Raw genomic sequence first — 17,893 nt, 5'->3', positions numbered from 1 at the left:
AAGCAGGAAAACTTTTAGGACAAAATAGGTCCCCTGCTCAGAACACTGAGCACCTACTAGAATGTCAGTGACTTAGGCACACTTAAAAGCAGGTGGTCACCAAGACAAATACGGCTCCTTAACTCTGAGTTCTAATTTAAAAAAATATTTATTTGAAAGTACAAACAGTCAACTTTAATTTATCCTTCAATTGATGTCAATTTAAGTTTCTTCTGCTATGATACTGCACTTCTCAAAAACAAAACAAAACAAAAAAAAAAAACACAAAACAAAACTGTGCAATAGTTTTTTGGTTTGGTTTGCGCCTATACATATCCACTAAGTGTTCTGGAACACTTCCCATCCTCTCCATCGTCCACACCCCAACTCCAAGCCTACTCTGGCAAACACAAAAGTTCCTTTGAATATGACAAAATATGTCTAAGGTAGGAAATTATCTTGAAAACCCTTGTATATAAAAACATCTGAGAACATTCTCCAGCTCATCCTTCCATTTATCTTCTAAATAGACAACGCACAGACGTCAGAAGTACAAAACTCCTAACAGTCGTAGGGTTATAATTGGCATATGATAATGTACAGCGGGCTTTGTTAAGCTTCGTTCTTTATGGCTTTAATGTTTCTTTTCTCTGATCACGTGCAACGTAAATAATATACATGATTTTGCAGAATACACACTCTACTGTCTTTTCATACATGTTCAAACATACACACACACACACACACACACACACACAACTACATAATAGGAAACCATCAATGAAGATTTTTTTAAAAAGAAAAATAGAACTGCTAGATTAGGACAGAAATAAGGCATAGTAATCATAGAAAACTTGTAATGAGTATCGAGTGTGTCAAGAAACATAAAAGTTGCAAGTTATGGTCCAGGTCAAACATTTCGAAGTTGGCACCTTTCAAAATATGGTTGCCTTATATAAAGCTTTATCCTTAACAGGTGTCCCATAAATATTAGACTCTTCACATAAAATAGTATTTCGACAAATAACGTCGAATAAAGGGTTTAGCTTTGTTTTGATGGAGAAATTAATACTTGAGGTTTTCCAGACCATCAAGGCTGACTGACTTGTACAATAGTCATGACTATTTGGAAGACTGCAGAACGGGAAAAGGCTGAAATGTAGACACTGGAACAAGCTCTTCAGAGAAAAAAAGCAGGCACGGATGAGATTAGGATGTACAACCTTGGGACTACCAGTTCAGTCACTTCAGGTACCGGTAAACAATCACATCTGATTTGTTACCTGTGCAGTTCTCAATACACCCCGACAAGCCCCACCCGACTCTGGCCAGCGGGAAAAGGCACCCGCCCCATCCCACCCCTCCGCACCTCTCACAAGCCGGACGCAGCCCCCGCCCCGCGTCCCGATCGCTCGAGCACGAGACGACCGACTCACTCATCGCGCAGGCCCGACCCAGACCCGCACTTACCAGATGGAACGAGGCCATGGTTCCGGCCCACTAGGCCCAACGGAGGCCTGAGAGGGAAACCCAAGCAGGCCAGGGTTCCAGGAGGTTAAAAATCACTCAGCTAGCGTTAGATTGCGGACGGAGGCTTCCCAAGAACCGCCAGACCTGCACTTAAGACAGCCCTGAACAAACAGCAGAGACCAGCCTGGAGGGAAAAAAATTTTCAAATGAGCCACGCATGCGCACAAGCCTAGCTCAGCCAACTTGACAGCGGCCGTTACTTGCGTTTTCAGATTCCCGCCCTTGGCCCCGCCCCGTCTCCTGCTATCCACCTATCAACCCGCCTTTCTCAGGCCGCCCCGCCCTCCCTCCCTACGCCTTGCCTTTTTACTGTCGTCCCACCCTCCCACCCATCGCCCCGCCTCTCGCCCATCGCACCTCCTCTCGCCCGTCCTCCTGCCACTCTCCCGTCGCCCCGCCTCCCTCCCGTCGCCACGCCTCTCGCCTGTCGGCACGCCTCTCGCTGGTGGGCTTGGAGAGTGCTGGGCGCTCCTTCCCTCCTGCGTCTCCTTTCTTCAGCCTCTTTGCTGCGTCTACCGCTACTTGTATCTAAAATGCAGGTATTGAGCACCACCTGTGCTCCTTGAGATAAATGTATAATAAATAATACATCCCAGCAGTTTTATTACGGATTAATAGGTAATACTAAAAAGGATTAGAAGTAGAAATTGCTGGCGTTTTGAGCAGATAACTCTACGCAGATTCGTCAGCTACAACCAGTCCATCTATGCATTATCTCAGAAAATAATGTCTTCGATCTTTTTCAAGTATTTAGAAATTATTTATGAAGCATCATTGCAAGCAGAATGATTGGCATAAATTATATGTATAACAGTACAACGAACATAGATCTTTTTAAGAGAAAGTGGCTGCTTCTGTCTTATGCGAAAATTGGAAAACAAAAATACACACGGATATGTGTTTTGTCTTCTCCACGTGACTCTAGGTGACCCACCATACACAAGTCACCTAGAGTCACATGGTCGCGCCTGAAGCTGATCTATTTCCTAAGGAGACAGAATGCAAAAAGTAGATAGATAGATAGATAGATAGATAGATAGATAGATAGATAGATAGATAGATAGATAGATAGATAGATAGATAGATAGGCAGGCAGGCAGACAGACAGACAGACAGACAGACAGGTAGGTAGGTAGGTAGGTAGGTAGGTAGGTAGGTAGGTAGGTAGGTAGGTAGGTAGGGTCTGGAGCGATGTCTCTGTGGTCAAGAGCTCTTGCTGCACTTTCAAAGGAGCAAAGTTCGGTTCCCAGCACCCACAAAGCAATTCAACCATTCGTAGCTCCAGTTCCGGGGGATCTGACGTCCTCGGCTGTCAGCAAGCACGCACGCGATGTCCTTGCATACATGCAGACAAAGCAATCATTCCTATAAAAAAATATTTAATTGCAGATTATTTTAGAATGATGGAGTTCAATACAAGCTAAATGTGCTCATGATGTCTGCCGAGCTTGCCAGTCAGATCCGCCAGAGGGCAGCAGAGGTGCTGCAAACTTAGTTACCTAGTCACTTTGTCCTATTCTCCAAGGGGAGGCAACGGAATCCAGGCAATCTATAAATTGTACAACAGCTACGATTAGATACATGTCGAAGAGGAGTCAGCTGATCCTGGCAGCTTAAACAGAGGCTTTCTCCTGTGTTGAAAATAATTTTGAGACTGTTTTCCTTAATTGCAACAGTGCCCTTCGTGGGAATTTTGAACAAGACCTGTAACTAAAATGTAAGCGAACAATGCTGAATTGTCAGCATGCATACATTGAAGAAGCAGTTGAGAGTGAATCGACTCCAGAGAGTCACGTCAAAATGTTCAGAGTAAACATGTTTTTTGGGGTTTTTTGTTTTTGTTTTTGTTTTTGTTTTTGTTTTTGTTTTTTGTTTTTTTTTTCTTTGATGCCTTTGGAACCAACAAGCTTAAGTAATCTATGAACTCCAGGAGAATAAACAAAGTGAGGGTTTGAGTTTCTCCGCTGCTCAAGACACAGAGAACAGCACTAATCGGGAGAATGTAAATTCTCTGGTAGGTGATGCCATCCACGATGACTTCCTCCGTCTCCTTTTGTATTATATATGTGATGTAGCCCAACCTAAAGACCTGTATACAGCTGAAAATATTCTGCCCTCCTCTCCTGCCTTGCCCCGCCCTCCCCCTCCCCGCAGCCGGAGAGTATAGAGTATGAAGCTCTTGAAAGTCCAAGTGAAACTTTCAGAAAGGTGGCATCAGACGAAATACTGAGGATGATTGAACAGGACAGCCAGTGACCTTTTGTCATCAAAATACTAACCGTCCCCAGAGAATGAGGAGAGGAGAGCAAACCTCCACCAGGTTGAAAGCATCTAGTTTCTAAAGACCCCCATCAAGTTTACAGCCCAGAAAGGCATAACCGGGAAAGCGTGCTGAGACCTAAAACAGGCACCTTCACCCCTGCGCATCATCAAAACCAACCTGCTAGAGCACTTTACCTGACGGGCTTATAATAAGCAACAGGAGTTCACAGAGCTTAATTTCGAATTCTGTGAAGGCAAAAATCATGCGTGCGTGGTTATATATACTTGCCTTACACATAAATGTCTTCCAGATTTCCCTGATGGTGTTACAGGGGAAATGGCACACTATGACCTAAATTTGGATCATCCGTAAATATTTGTCCACTCAAAATGACCCTGGAAAACCGTAAATGATAAAATGCCAAACTTTATCTCAAAGGCGGTACATTAAAAAATAAGAGTGTTTAAAAGAGAAAATACAGAGAAGAACTACCAGCAATGTTATGGGGCAGAAATGGCCGGTAGCTGGAATGGGGGGAAATTCTTTTATTGAAAAATATGTTGAGAAGAGCAAAATGAAATCTCATCATGGTACACTTCTGATGTTAGAATAAAATTTCGATAATTCTATAGCCAATGAGGGACTGCGTTAGTCTAGGATCAATTTAAAAGATCAAAGATCTGTAGCCAATCGTTCGGATAAAAACCCCGTGCATCATCTGACATTTAACAGCTTAGAGACTCGTGGAAGGAATGATAAAACAGTGGATCTGGGGGCAGGTTTGGGGGGTCAGGGTCAAAGAAGCTTTGGATTTAAAGCAGTCACGAGGCAATTGAAAAATTAGGAACCTGATAATAATGTTGGTCTCTAAGAACATAAAGGAAATGCAATCAGGAAGTCACGGTAGTTACAAAACTGCCACCTTACGGAAGCCTCCGTGAGTCCTACGCAACACCAAGACTGCTCACTGCTTCTGAGTTCAGACCACCTCACACCCAATACGATACACACCAGCACAAGTGCCGTCCCCCGTCTAAGCTGTCAACACTCATGAAGTTAGTGAGCGGACACCGTACCCCACACATCCCATTGCCATGGAAAAGTCAGACACTTGTGAATCATTCCCGCCTTTTCTTTGGTAGGAAAAACCAAAGGCAGCAGGAAGAAATGATTCTGCTTCTCTTCTGCCTTGTCAATCATACTGATTCTTTCCAATCTTACTTGGAAAGATATTGGAAAAGTGCAGAGTGTTTTGTTGTTGTTGTTTTGCTTTGCTTTTCTACAGTAAAGAAGCAAACTAGAACAGGCAAAATGGCTGTGAAGCATCAATCAACTGCTTCCTCTGGCAGCACCAACTAAATGATCTTAAAAGAAAAATAAAGACTTGACTCTTGTATATATTGAGTTTGTAGTGGTAAAAATATATTTTCTAAAAATCTGACTAATACAATAAAATTATTACTCTATCCCCAAGGTATCTATTATTCCCAATTCCGAGTTTCTGTTAAAGCTAACTGTAGCTTGTGATTGACCTGATTTGGGAACTGGTGTTCTGTACCTTTTTGGTCTCTGGGTTAGACTTTTCTGCTTTGTGACCGAACACCTGAGGAAACGACTTAAAGGGGAAGGGTTTTATTTTGCTCATGGTTTCAGAAGAGTCAGTTCCTTATGACCAAGAGGATATAGCAGCAGACACACATACTGCAGAAGCCAGGGAGCAGAGAGAAAGAATGCCTACACTCACCCCCCACCCCCTTTCCACCTGCGTCCTTGGTGTGTGGGACTTTCAGAGGGCGTCTTCCCTCTTAGTTAATCTTCCCTGAATATTTCCACCTGGGCATTTTCCAGATTTACATATCTTTACTGATCTAGGACTCCACAGCCACTTGTCAGACAAGAATCACAACCTCAGCTGGGTGTGGTGTTGTACGCCTTTGATCTCAGCTCAGGCAGGCAGACCTTCTCTAGTTCAAGGTCACCCTGGCTTACAAAATGAGTTCCAGGCCAATCAAGCTGCATATATATAGTTACAAATTGCATTATAAAAATAGTAGGAACATATAACTAAGAAGAACTCTTAGCATTTAAGAGTAATGCTTCAGGGCTGGAGAGATGGCTCAGCAGTTAAGAGCACTGACTGCTCTAACAGAGGTCCTGAGTTCAATTCCCAGCAACCACATGGTAGTTCACAACCATCTGTAATGAGATCTGATTGACCTCTTCTGGTGTGTCTGAAGACAGTGACAGTGTACTCACATACATGAAATAAATAAATCTTTAAAAAAAATAAATAAGAGTAATTCTTCATACAATACTGATACTAATAATACTGATAAAATGCTGTTAGTAAATTTAAAATGTTTATGATTTATTTATTATATATAAGTACACTGTAGCTGTCTTCAGACCCACCAGAAGAGGGCATCAGATCTCATGATAGATGGGTGAGCCACCATATGATTGCTGGGAATTGAACTCAGGACCTCTGTTAGAGAAGTCAGTGCTCTTAACCACTGAGCCATCTCTCCAGCCCACAAATTAAATTATTAAACAGTGATTCTTCCCCCTTTTTTTCTGACGCAAATACTTCAGGAAATCATATTCTGATTAATAAAACTTCATTGTGTCAATAATTACTGGGTAAAGGGAGAGGAAAAAAATTCTACACTGAGTACCTAGACACCCTGGGATTCTATTACGATTTTCATTTTCTCTACTGAAAATACTTTTATCCTACCACAGTCAATAAAATCTGACTGGAACTGAGACTGTGTGACTTGTAATTTATTCACATATTCCAATTTGTGGTTAAAATTAAAGCTGTTTTTTTCCAGTTATGTGTTGTAAACACATGTGCACACATACACACCACATACACACACACACACACACACACACACACACACATATATATATATTGTTTCATATTTATATATTTTATATATGGGAAATTTTATATATATTATTTTACTTTATTTATTTATTTATTTATTTATTTATTTATTTATATGTTTTTCAAGACAACAGCTCTGTCTGTCCAGGAATACATTTGTAGACCAGACTGGTCTGAATTCAGAAATCTGCCTGCCTCTACATTTCAAGAGCTGGACTAAAGGCATGTATCACCATGCTGGCAACACAATTGTATTCAATTCAAACATCTTTTAATTCTATTGAAACGTATTGTGATGCATGTGATGATAAACCAGTAAATATTAAGGGCCAGAAATTAGGAAGTACTTGATGAGGACTGGACATTTCTATTCATGCTTTCTGGCTTCATCAGTACTAATAAGGAGATAATGAAGTAATTCTTCCTCGATAACAAAGATTTCCCCAGGCTCTTGAAGGATGAGTAAGAATTAACCAAGTAGATAACAGACAGAAGGGCATGGGAGTACACAGTAGGGAGCTATGTGAAGAAAGACCAAGGGCTTTGAGGCATCTAGCAGCAAGTGGAGGACTGGAGCAGTAGGTGCTTGTTGGTGAAGGGGCTTGGCCTGCTTGCCAGTGTGGTAAATAGTGTTGAATAAAAGATGAAAGAAGAAATCTCAAAATCAGTGAAAGCGATGGAAGCGTTTTAATCAGTTTGTATTTCTCATGAGTGAGGAAACAAAAATAACGGGGACTCGTCAGTCCGTTCAAACTCTCTGTGATAGGATTCCTACTGTAATGGGGCCAGGGTACAATGGTGCAGGAAATACCGGCAGGTATAACTGACTGAGAATGTTTAAGACAGATTTTGAACTGTATAAGGTTTGGGGGAGATGGTTGAAGAAGAAATAAGTGACTCTTGATACATTAAGGATTAATTTTATTTACAAATCGACAGACCAAAAGAACCTTCATGGTTTGATGAAATGGGATTTATTGATTGATTGATTGATTGCTTATTTTTTTAGATAGTAAAAAAGACATACTTAAGCAGATGTTTAATTAGCGTAAATATTTCTGTCTAGGAGATTAATGGACATACTCCCAAGTTCAGTACTTGAGCCCTCACATGATAGGAGAGAACTGATTACCATGAATTGTCCTCTAACCTCCACACATGCATTGTGACATGTGCACACTTCACCCTACATGCCTATTAGTACACACACACACACACACACACACACACACACACACACACACACAAAGTAAATGTCAAAACATCAAAAATATTCTTTTCTGTATTTTTCTGTAAGCCATCTTTCTCTCTCTAAAACACTGTGGCCACAGCTAGGTATGATGACATAAATCTTTAAGCCCAGCACTTTGGAGGCAGAAGCAAGTGGACCTCTGTGAGTTTGAGACCACCCTGGTCTACAGAGTAGAATTTTAGGCTAGCCATGGCTACAAATCAAGACCGTGTTTTCAAAGAAATAGGATCGATACAAAAATATTCAACGAAGCATTTTTTAATGGCTTACATTTTATTTAAGTCACATCTCTTAGAAATAAAGACAGAGTAATAAGCAAAAACGAGAGCTGGGAGAGGCAAATGTGTCTTTGGTGTTGCTCCTAAAGTCTCTCACTTTGCTGCACCTGCTCCTTTCATCCTTAGATGATAATCTGCTGTTTATTTTGTTACCATAAACCTAAGCACATGAAGTTTACACAGAGGTGGCCTTTTAAAAGTTGGTCTGTGCCTGATCTTCCTTACTTCACAAAAACTAAAGGGGTGTGTGTGTGTGTGTGTGTGTGTGTGTGTGTGTGTGTGTGTGTGTGTGTGTCTTGTTGGTGGAAGAGTTGGTGGTTAAAAAGCAAGTTGAGACTTCCTCTTTGAACAGTCGCCTTTCCTCTCAGCACTACGGAGATTTCATTTTGTTTGAGGCTGAATAGAACTGAAAGCAAGCCAGACGCCAGAGCGAAGGGTATGATGGCTAAAAAGCCCCCGAAACCTGCCCCTCGTAGGATCTTCCAGGAAAGACTAAAGATCACTGCTCTACCCCTGTACTTCGAAGGATTTTTATTAGTCAAGCGGTCTGATTACCAGGTAAGTGTGTAGATGATGACTATAACCCTGAAAATTTCTACTTAACATAAAGCTTATCTCATGGCAACAAGATGCAAAGAAGCCTCCCTGTTTCTGTTTGGGTTATACTCTCTTCCCTGAGTTAGAAGAATGATTCTAACTTCGAATCGATGCACAGCTTAAAGATTATATATATACATATATACATATATATGTATATATATGTATGCATATATATATGTCATACACATATGCATGTATTATAAGGTTTCTAATATTTAGCCAATATTTAAAAATTCAATGGAATCTTCAAAAGATTCTTTAAGCATCACAAATGATTTTCTTTAAAGAGGAGCATTTTATATGTTCTCTTCACAATTTACTGCTATGCTTCAGTGGTGAGAAACTTCATGGAGTTGAGGTGATTTAATGATAAAAAACTAAGCAACCTAATACTAGTTATAAAGATGCCTATAATGATCACATTGTAAGAAATGGTAAACTTTCATAAAATTGTAAATATTTGATATTGATTTAAAATTGTCTCACTACACATTCTGAAAATACTGGTCATGATATTGATTTTAAAAGAATATTCAAGGTTTTATTATAAATAGCGAATGCATTAAGGTTCTTTTCAGAAGTACATTTGCTCTAAGAAAACTCATGAAGCATTTCACATATTTTTAATTATAGTATCCTAAGCTACAGTTATAAAAATGTATTTGCCTTTGAAGTTGTAATTGTGGACAACATAAAATAAATTATGGAAATTAACATGAAATTATGTTACTAAAGAAGTAAAGGAGACACTGGCGTAGGTAAAATTTTATGACATTTTCATATTGGCTGAAGTTAGCAAGGTTTTAAATGTCTTCAGAAATAACAGTGAGCGCTCAACGAAGATGATAAGGTGAGGTTCAGAGGCATCATTAACATTCATGAGAAATTATGAATATGAAAATATTGCAGTAGGACATTCGTATTTTCTACCTACATAGTAAGGTCACTTACCTTTTGAAGGTCGGGTTGTGATTCTTGCCATTGCTGTTAAATTTGCAAACATAAAAATAATAAATTTGCAAGCTATACTCGAATGTTGTTGCTGTTGTTGTTGCTTTTGTTGTTGCTGTTGTTGTTGATTCTACACAGGTCAGCTACATGCTTTGACTTCACCAGATGTGGCATCAGCTGAAAGTAAATTTCTATTTGGTAATTTAAACTTGTTTCTTCCCTGATTGTCTTCCCAAAGTATTTATAGTAACTGTGTCTGTTACCAAGATCCTTCAACTGTTTAAAGAAGGCATGGGCTGTCAAGCTTAGCCAAAAAAAAAATACTTCCACATTTTTTAGAATATCAGTAAACCATGTCTTCACTTGATATTTCCTCTACGTACAACTCGTGACCTTAGGAAGATTCCTCCATCTGCCCTTGAACTCAGTTTATTTAATTGTTAAAAAAAAAAAAAAAAAGGAGCCAAGGATACTACTTGCTTCGGCGTAATATATTATTATTTCTTCTGTACTCTTCATTATGTCTGGGATAAGTAAATGCAGTACTGAATCAAGTTATTTTTCAAGCAACATTGATTGTACATGTTTCACCAACAAACACAAAAAGAGGTTTAGCTTGGTGGGAGTTATGACTAACTCCTGGTTTTGCTCAGAAAAGCGTATTTTAAAGCAGAATGAATTATATACCCATCATTTCTTATGAGGACTGGGGATTATAGCTAAATGGCAGAGCATTCTCTAAGAGGCAGTTCAGCCCCAGCAAGATAATATAAATAATTGTAAAAACGTAGGTATGTGAGAAAAAATTGTTTACACATTTGAATTTATTACCAAGTTTTTTTCACTCGGTGTCAAACAGAAGAGGAACCAGAGATGACAATGTCAAAGTATTGAAAGATGAAAATCATAATTCCATAAAATGCAGACTTCTTTCACACTTCAGATTTATTTTCTTCTTGTTTTTGTAGATGTTTGCTAAGGTCCTAAAGTCAGTTTGAGGTCTACAAGTAAAAGTGCTCACAGGAACACCGTAGAGCCCAGAGACTTAAACATAGAAGCAATGAGAAAAAACATAAGGAGAATCAGTGACGTTTCTGCACAACTTGCAGCAAATTCCAGGGTGCATTTAGAGCTAGGTGATCTGGGAGAGCTATTACCATGTCATCTGGAGTGCTATGGGATAAAGAACAATGGGAAGCTATGCAGAGTACTTAGCCCCTGCTGAAAAGAATTCAGAAGACTGAACTAGAGAAAATGTGGTTTAAGGGTAACATGCTAGTAAAGAGATTTCAGGTCGAGAGGCTCTTGTTTTTTGTCTCTTGGTTTTGGTTTTTTTCAGATCGTTTAAAAAGAAAGTACAGTGCTCCACCATCAGGGAAATGTACCAACATGTGCTGACTTTAATATACTTCTAGAAGGACCCTGAATTACAGGCCAATAATCTATGAAAAGTATCTTTCAAGGGAAGGATATGGGGCGTTTTACTTGAACTGCAGTGTGAGGAATTTAGGTTCACTAAGAAGGTGTATTCAATAATTAAACCACAATCGAATATAAAAGGCATTGCAGTTTTTATAAATTGGGGTTTAAAAAAAAAAGCAAACTTTCCTGAGACTTTAAATACAAGAATGTTCAGACAAGAGCCCGTCGTTCTTTCCATCCGTGATGTGCACAGCTTACTGTGTTAAAGAGTGTAACGTGTCCTCTTAGCCTGTGTGATGAACATATTGTAACAAAGTATCACTTCTCTGATGGCCCTCACATTTATCAAGCTTTTCGCGTTACCTTCCATGTCCCGAAACACAACTCTCACGTAACTCTTCTGGGAAAACATTTTGGACGTAGATATCTATTATGAGAATATGAACTTATATATCTCTGTACTAATAGTCTATAAAACGTATTAAATGTACGCATCTTTTAGAACCTGAATGCCAATGACCAGCTTTGGCATCCGTGTGGCAGGTAAACTGAGGCAGGCAGCCATTGGCAGTCAGTGCTTAAAGCCGCTAACGAGGTTGGGGCGGGGGCGGGGGGAGGTGTCCAGATACCTACACGGGCTGCTGTCAAAGGCAGCCAGCGATTGGAGAAGTTACTCAGCAGACTTTTCTCTGAGGGAATAAAGCTTAATTTACTGGAGCTGGCACTCTCTGTGGCCTGAAGCCTGGTTTACGTACTGAGTTCTAGAGAGCCAGAGCTACATCGTGAGACCGCATCTCAAAAACAAAAAAACAAAACAAACAAACAACAAACAAAAAACTAATTAATGAAGCTTGAGCCAAATGAAATGGGAGTCTGACTATGTTATTTTAAAATTTTTAAATTGAGAATATTATTTCTAAAGAACTCGTGGAAATGTGAATCTATCAATAATTAAACATTTACTCAGTGAATTAAGTATGCTCTTTAAATGTAAACTATTAAATTATTTTATCATCAATCTATATATCCCCTTAGTCTATGTCAATAATAAATGCTGTTTCATGAACACAATCTAAGAGTTATGTCCTTTGCTGAGTATGTTAACTTTACGTATTCGTGAAGTCCTTCCATCTTTTAGAGAAAGCAGATATATCCAGGTCCTATATGATCTCTGATATGACTCTGTCAACCACGGGACCTTCCTCTAAAGTTGAATAAATAGTTTTAAATTAACTAGAAGAGCTCCAGAAGTGATCTAGTTAAGAACAAGTCAAACATTATACTAAAATAAGTTTGAAAAGGACTTACCCAAGTATTAACTGCAGGGCAAAAGAAATGAATGGCCCAGTGGTTAAGACCAGTGGCTGCATTGCCAGAGGACATGGTTCAATTCCCAGGACCTCTACAGTGTCTCATAACTGTAATTAATGCCAGTTCCAGGAGATTCAGTGCTCTCTTCTGGCTTTCAGGGACACCAGACCCACAAGTGTTGCTGATAAAATACATGCAGGAAAAATACTCATACATATAAAATAAATATATCAATTTTTCTAATTGACTGCAAAATAAAGTCATTAAAATGTGGGTGAACTTCATTTAAGAATGTCATAATGATTATATATGTGGCGATTTAAAAAAAATTATGTGAAAATTCAAAGAATACCCAGGTGTGGTGGTGTGCACCATTAATCCCAGCACTTGGGAAGCAGAGGCAGGAAGATCTCTGTGAGTTCAAGACCAACATGGTCTACACAGCAAGTGTCAGGCCAACCACAGCTATCTAATAAGACATTGTCTCTAAATTAAAAAAAAATAAAGCAAGAAAAGAAAGAAAGAAGGAAAGAAAGAAAGGAAGGAAGGAAGGAAGAAAGAAAGAAGAAGTAAGCAAGCAAGGAAGGAAGGAAGAAAGAAAAGGTATGTTTGTGTGTGTAGTGTGTGTGTGTATTTGATGTGTGTTTATGTGGTGGGTGTTTGTATCTGTGTGATGTTTGTGTATTATGTGTGTGTTTGTGTCTCTGTGTGTATGTGTGTGATATGTGTTTGTGTCTGTGTGATATGTATATATGTGTGTGTGGTAGTGTGTGTGGTGTGTGTGATGTGTGGTGTGTGTGATGTGTGGTGTGTATGTGTTTGTGGTGTGTGTGGTGTGTGTGTGATGTGTGTGTGTATTTGTGTGTGGTGTGTGTGTGTGTGGTGTGTGTGTGATGTGTGTGTGTATTTGTGTGTGGTGTGTTGTGGTAGTGTGTGTGGTGTGTGTGTAGTGTGTGTATGTAAGTGGCTCAGTGGTTAAGAGATCTTCCCAGTACCCCCATCAGGCAGCTCACAACCTCCACTAACTCCAGTTCCCAGTGATTCAACTCTCTGGTCTCCTTGTTTTACACCAGGAGTACACACATACACAAATAAAATAGATAATTTTTAGGCAAAATGTGAAGGATAAAGAATAACTTTACATGTACAATTACAAAAGATAAAACAGAAGGTTAGAAAGTTGAGTATGGCAATGTGTGCCCAGGTTGTGCAATGGTGGTGTGAGTGTAATGGAGGTAACCAATGGCTTCCTAGTTAGGGTTGAGGACTACTTCACAAGATGGAACTCATGCCTATGCCTAGCGCTATAAAAGCCTATGACTGGGGAGCTCATGGGTTCTAGGAAATAATGGTGTTTGCTTCTTTTGTCAATTTGATGCAACTGGAGTCATGTGGGAAGGTAAGCCTCAGTTGAGAGATTGCCTTCATCAGATTGCACTGTGGACAAGTCTGTGGAGCATTTTCTTGATAGTTGATTGATGTGAGAGGGCCCAGCCCACTGTAAGTGATGACACCCCTGGACAGATAGTCCTGGTTATATAGAAAAGCAAACATGGAGAGCAAGTCAGTAAGCAGCATGCCTCCAGGGTTCCCACTTTACTCCTGCCTCTGGACTCTTGCCCTGACTTCTTCCATCCCTGACTGTATGAAATAGGAAAAAAAATAAATCCTCCCTTCCTCAAAAAAAAAAAAAAGAAAAAAAAAAAGAAAGTTGAGTATGGGGGTTGGGGATTTAGCTCAGTGGTAGAGCGCTTGCCTAGCAACCGCAAGGCCCTGGGTTCGGTCCCCAGCTCCGAAAAAAAGAAAAAAAAAAAGTTGAGTATGCCCTTGTGAAATGGTGTCTATGATTTCTTTTCCCCAGGAGTACGAACACTATTGGACGGAGCTGAGAGGAACCACACTGTTCTTTTACACTGACAAAAAAAGTACAGTCGTAAGTAGAGCCTGAAACAGTCACCTAGTTCAGCCTTTTTTATGCCTTGTCATATAATTCATTATCCACTTTTTCTATCATCCTCAAGTGAAGGCATTCAAACATGTACATCTGAGGGGACTATCACTTCCCTGGACAACTCAGAGGGCATAAGCTCATGCTTTTAACTTTTCGTCCTTTTCTTCCTGACCTAGATAATAAAGACTTAGTTTAAAAGTAGAAATCTTAGATACATCGCTAAAACTGCTTAATGCAAAATGATAGCTTCCGTTTCTCAAAATTGTAGAATGCAGCTATGTTATGGGATGTGACTGTCATCTGAAAGGAACCAGATGATTCCCATAGCATTGGAACATACAAGGCCACGATTTAATTTTCCCAGTCAAAAACAAATAGACTTCTAAGAGCTAAGGTATGAGGAGGATGAAGAAGAAGTGATTATTTAATTAATCCTTTAAACAGTAAGCTTTTTTTTTAAATAGTGTGCTGTAACTTTTCAGTGATGTCTAGAAAGCAAAGTCCCTGGCCAAAACCTTAAGTGATTCACAGTAACCACCTTTGCTTAGAACACTTCAAGGGACAGTACAACTTGGTGACTGGGAGCCTGGCAAGCCCAGAAAGATTGCCTGGTTTTCGCAGTGCTTAGTCCTGCCATTGGTAACTGGGATCTTGAGATAATTACCTAACCTCTTTCTGTGACTCACTGCATAGAAAGGGGCACAGTAGCAAAACAAATGACATCTCGAATTGGGCAATTTGAAGAACGTTTAATCAAGTCATTATAAATACGCAAAGCAGTGGGCAGAATTTAGAGAAGTCACACGCTTAGCTCTTAGGCTAAAAATAATGTCATACGAGCACATGAGGTATGAGAGGAAAGAGTGGGAGAGCGCATGCTCAAGGGGAGCATGACACTTGATTGACGGATCAGCTGCACAGGGCACTAAACCATCCTCCTGGGTGCTGAGACCGCAAATATGCGCACCACCAGGCACTGTGGGATGGCTAATTCCTAGAATAGGTTGCGGCCAGAAATGGCAGGTCTGTGAAAAGAGGTCCCTTAATCATGACATTGAAAAGCCCCAGTTCAGCTCATACTATCTCCTCCCAACCTCAGGAGGCTCTGGGCCATTAGACCTCTGAAGTCCTGTTGTCAATTTTAAATGACTGTGCTTAAGAGATCTCTAAGACAAAATACCTCTAACCCATAAGCCCCACTTATCTAAGGACAAACGACTTCCTGGAATGCTGGATGTTCATGAAAAAGAAGCCACACGTTTTCACTTCTGTTTACGAGCTTGGTTGCCCCAACTGCACAGGACATGCATGATCTCACCTAGGCAGAAGCTATGTTAGGTTGTATGCTGGGATGTAGAAGGTATGCTAGGATGATTGGGCAAAGGCAGAAAGTGTGTGGCCTTGTGAGTTTTGCCTCTATAAGTTCCTGGCTGATGTAACTCTGCATCAAACACTGGAATCTGGGTAGGGGCCGGGGCAGTCTTTAGTAAGGTTTGCTTCAAATTTGGCTAAGAGATTGTGGTAGTGGTCTTATTCTCCCTTGGTGCTATCAACAACTCCTTAATCCCTATTTATAAATGAAAACTGCCAAGTTTAAGGATTAAGAAATTGTAGATGATCATACTTACCTGGCAGAGTTGATACCATCATCACCAAGGTAGTTTTCCAAGGACAAGCCTTCATCCTTGTAGCCTTTTAGCCTAGATGTGTTAACCCTTATGATTTCCCCAAAGGTGCCAAATGTGGGAAACTGACTGTGTAATTCGTGTTAGTGAAGAACTAAATTCACATTTTCCTCTAAAAACATTTTTATACATAAGACGTATACATGAAAGAAATTGTACAAGACGATATTGCTAGTACAAGGGGGTGTAACCCAGGTATGGCCTGTGAGCCCAAAATTTTAGGCACAGTGCCACAAAGAGGTTACAACAAAAGGCTCTACCTTTGTGCACCTACCAGTTCTGTTAAAGGAGGATGAAAGATACTTGGGAAAGTTTTCTGGGTGATAGTCTCAGAAGAAACTCCAGGATAGACCAGCTGAGAACTGGTCTATTTGTGTGGTCTACAGAGGGGAACAATTTAATGCTGTCTTTACATATCTAAAAGGCTTAGAGGACATCATGTGGAAAGGTCTTGAATTTGTCTAGTGTTATACTAGAGAAAATAATTCAAGACCAGTGGATAGGAAGTAGCTAGAGAAAAACTGACTCAAAGCACAGAACACTTAGTAGGGCTGCCTCGGCAATGGGACTTCAGTGTTATTACAGATGTTCAACTTGAGGGCAACATGGAGAGCAGTTTCAAACAGCTTGGTTGGACAGATGACCTCTAAGGCTCTTTACAATCTACAGTTAAAAAAACAGAAGATAGGAGTCCTTTTCTTTAATTGGTGTATCAGCTCATTGAGACTAATCTGGACATATCCAGAGTGTTTAGTATAAGAAGGGCTGCATCTGGGACAAGCAACAAGCCGTTACATTGTACCTTCGTTTGTAAGTGGTTTACCAGTTGTCCAGAGGGTGAACACTCCTGCCATAACTATTGATGTGACTGTATTTAGTGTGGAGTGTGAAGAAATGCACAGCAGTACTGAGGCACAGTATTTAGGCCACAGAGAGCAAGGATGTAAATAATGTTGATACTATAGATAGTAATATATTATAATTAGAAAATGATGAAATTTGAACTTTGACTATATTATAAATTTTATGTTAATAAAATATTTCATTTAGTGGTATGATAATATAATTAATTTTTAATAATAGCTATGTTAACCAACTGCAAGATTCCCAAATATTTAAGAGGAGTCTTGGAAATTACTATGGGGTTAAAGTCAGCACAGCACCCCAAAATGCATTTTACATACTCTCTTGTATTGCGGAAAGCAGGTTACCATGCAAATAAGCTTAAAAACTATGATCTTCCTTCATGTTAGAACAAATGCATCTTACCCAGGAAGTAATTTAACAACATTTTCCTTTATCTTTGCAGTATGTTGGCAAGTTAGACATAATAGACCTTGTGTGCCTTACTGGCCAAAATTCAACTGAAAAGAATTGTGCAAAATTCACTCTTGTTTTGCCCAAAGAAGAAGTACACCTAAAGGTGAGCAAGGAGAAATTGCATTTCATAGAGAGCAAAGGTTGTACATCGATTTTACCTTTTAACACCCCATAGCTGGAATGAAGAAGACTTACAAGAGGAGCCCAGTCGTAACACTTTGCTACTATTTTTTTTTTCTTGCCAAGGGCTTCAGGGCTCTCAGTTACAGTTTAGAAAGAACACAGGCAACTGTTTAGTCTATAAGCACAATGAAACCTTAGACTTCTATCCTCTGACAAAGTCAAGGCTCCCACCTGGTGTTTTACAAGGTTGTCCTTGAATTAGCAGAGTGAGCTAAGAAAAAATTCCCCAACGATGGCAGTCATAACACAGAGAACAGCTTGGGATTGCTAAAGAT

The 17,893-nt window shown here is 39.8% G+C and overlaps 2 protein-coding genes across 8 annotated transcripts in view; one reads left to right on the top strand and one right to left on the bottom strand.

Moving 5' to 3' along the window:
- Nucleotides 1-1,623, bottom strand: part of Cenpc (centromere protein C) — a 59,880-nt gene extending 58,257 nt beyond the window's left edge. For both annotated transcript variants that reach the window (NM_001004098.2, NM_001433916.1), the window contains 1 exon segment: nt 1,450-1,623. In NM_001004098.2, coding sequence (NP_001004098.2) covers nt 1,450-1,467 — 18 coding nt within the window. In that variant the 5' untranslated portion in view covers nt 1,468-1,623.
- Nucleotides 1,624-8,541: 6,918 nt separating this feature from the next.
- The window catches only part of Stap1 (signal transducing adaptor family member 1), a 28,764-nt gene continuing 19,412 nt past the window's right edge, over nt 8,542-17,893 (top strand). For 3 of the 6 annotated variants that reach the window (XM_087582957.1, XM_087582956.1, XM_087582958.1), the window contains exons 1-2: nt 8,542-8,753; nt 14,341-14,412. In XM_087582957.1, coding sequence (XP_087439083.1) covers nt 8,634-8,753; nt 14,341-14,412 — 192 coding nt within the window. In that variant the 5' untranslated portion in view covers nt 8,542-8,633. Of the gene's footprint in view, nt 8,754-14,340; nt 14,413-17,424; nt 17,539-17,893 lie in introns of all 6 variants that reach the window. The other 3 variants (XM_087582954.1, XM_087582955.1, NM_001025115.1) reach the window with 2 other exon arrangements.

Source organism: Rattus norvegicus, chromosome 14 (assembly GCF_021556685.1).
Source record: "Rattus norvegicus strain SHRSP/BbbUtx chromosome 14, alternate assembly SHRSP_T2T, whole genome shotgun sequence".
NCBI classification, from domain to species: Eukaryota; Metazoa; Chordata; class Mammalia; order Rodentia; family Muridae; genus Rattus; species Rattus norvegicus.
The sequence above is the reverse complement of the archived record's forward strand: the minus strand, read 5'-3'. Positions and strand labels throughout refer to the sequence as shown.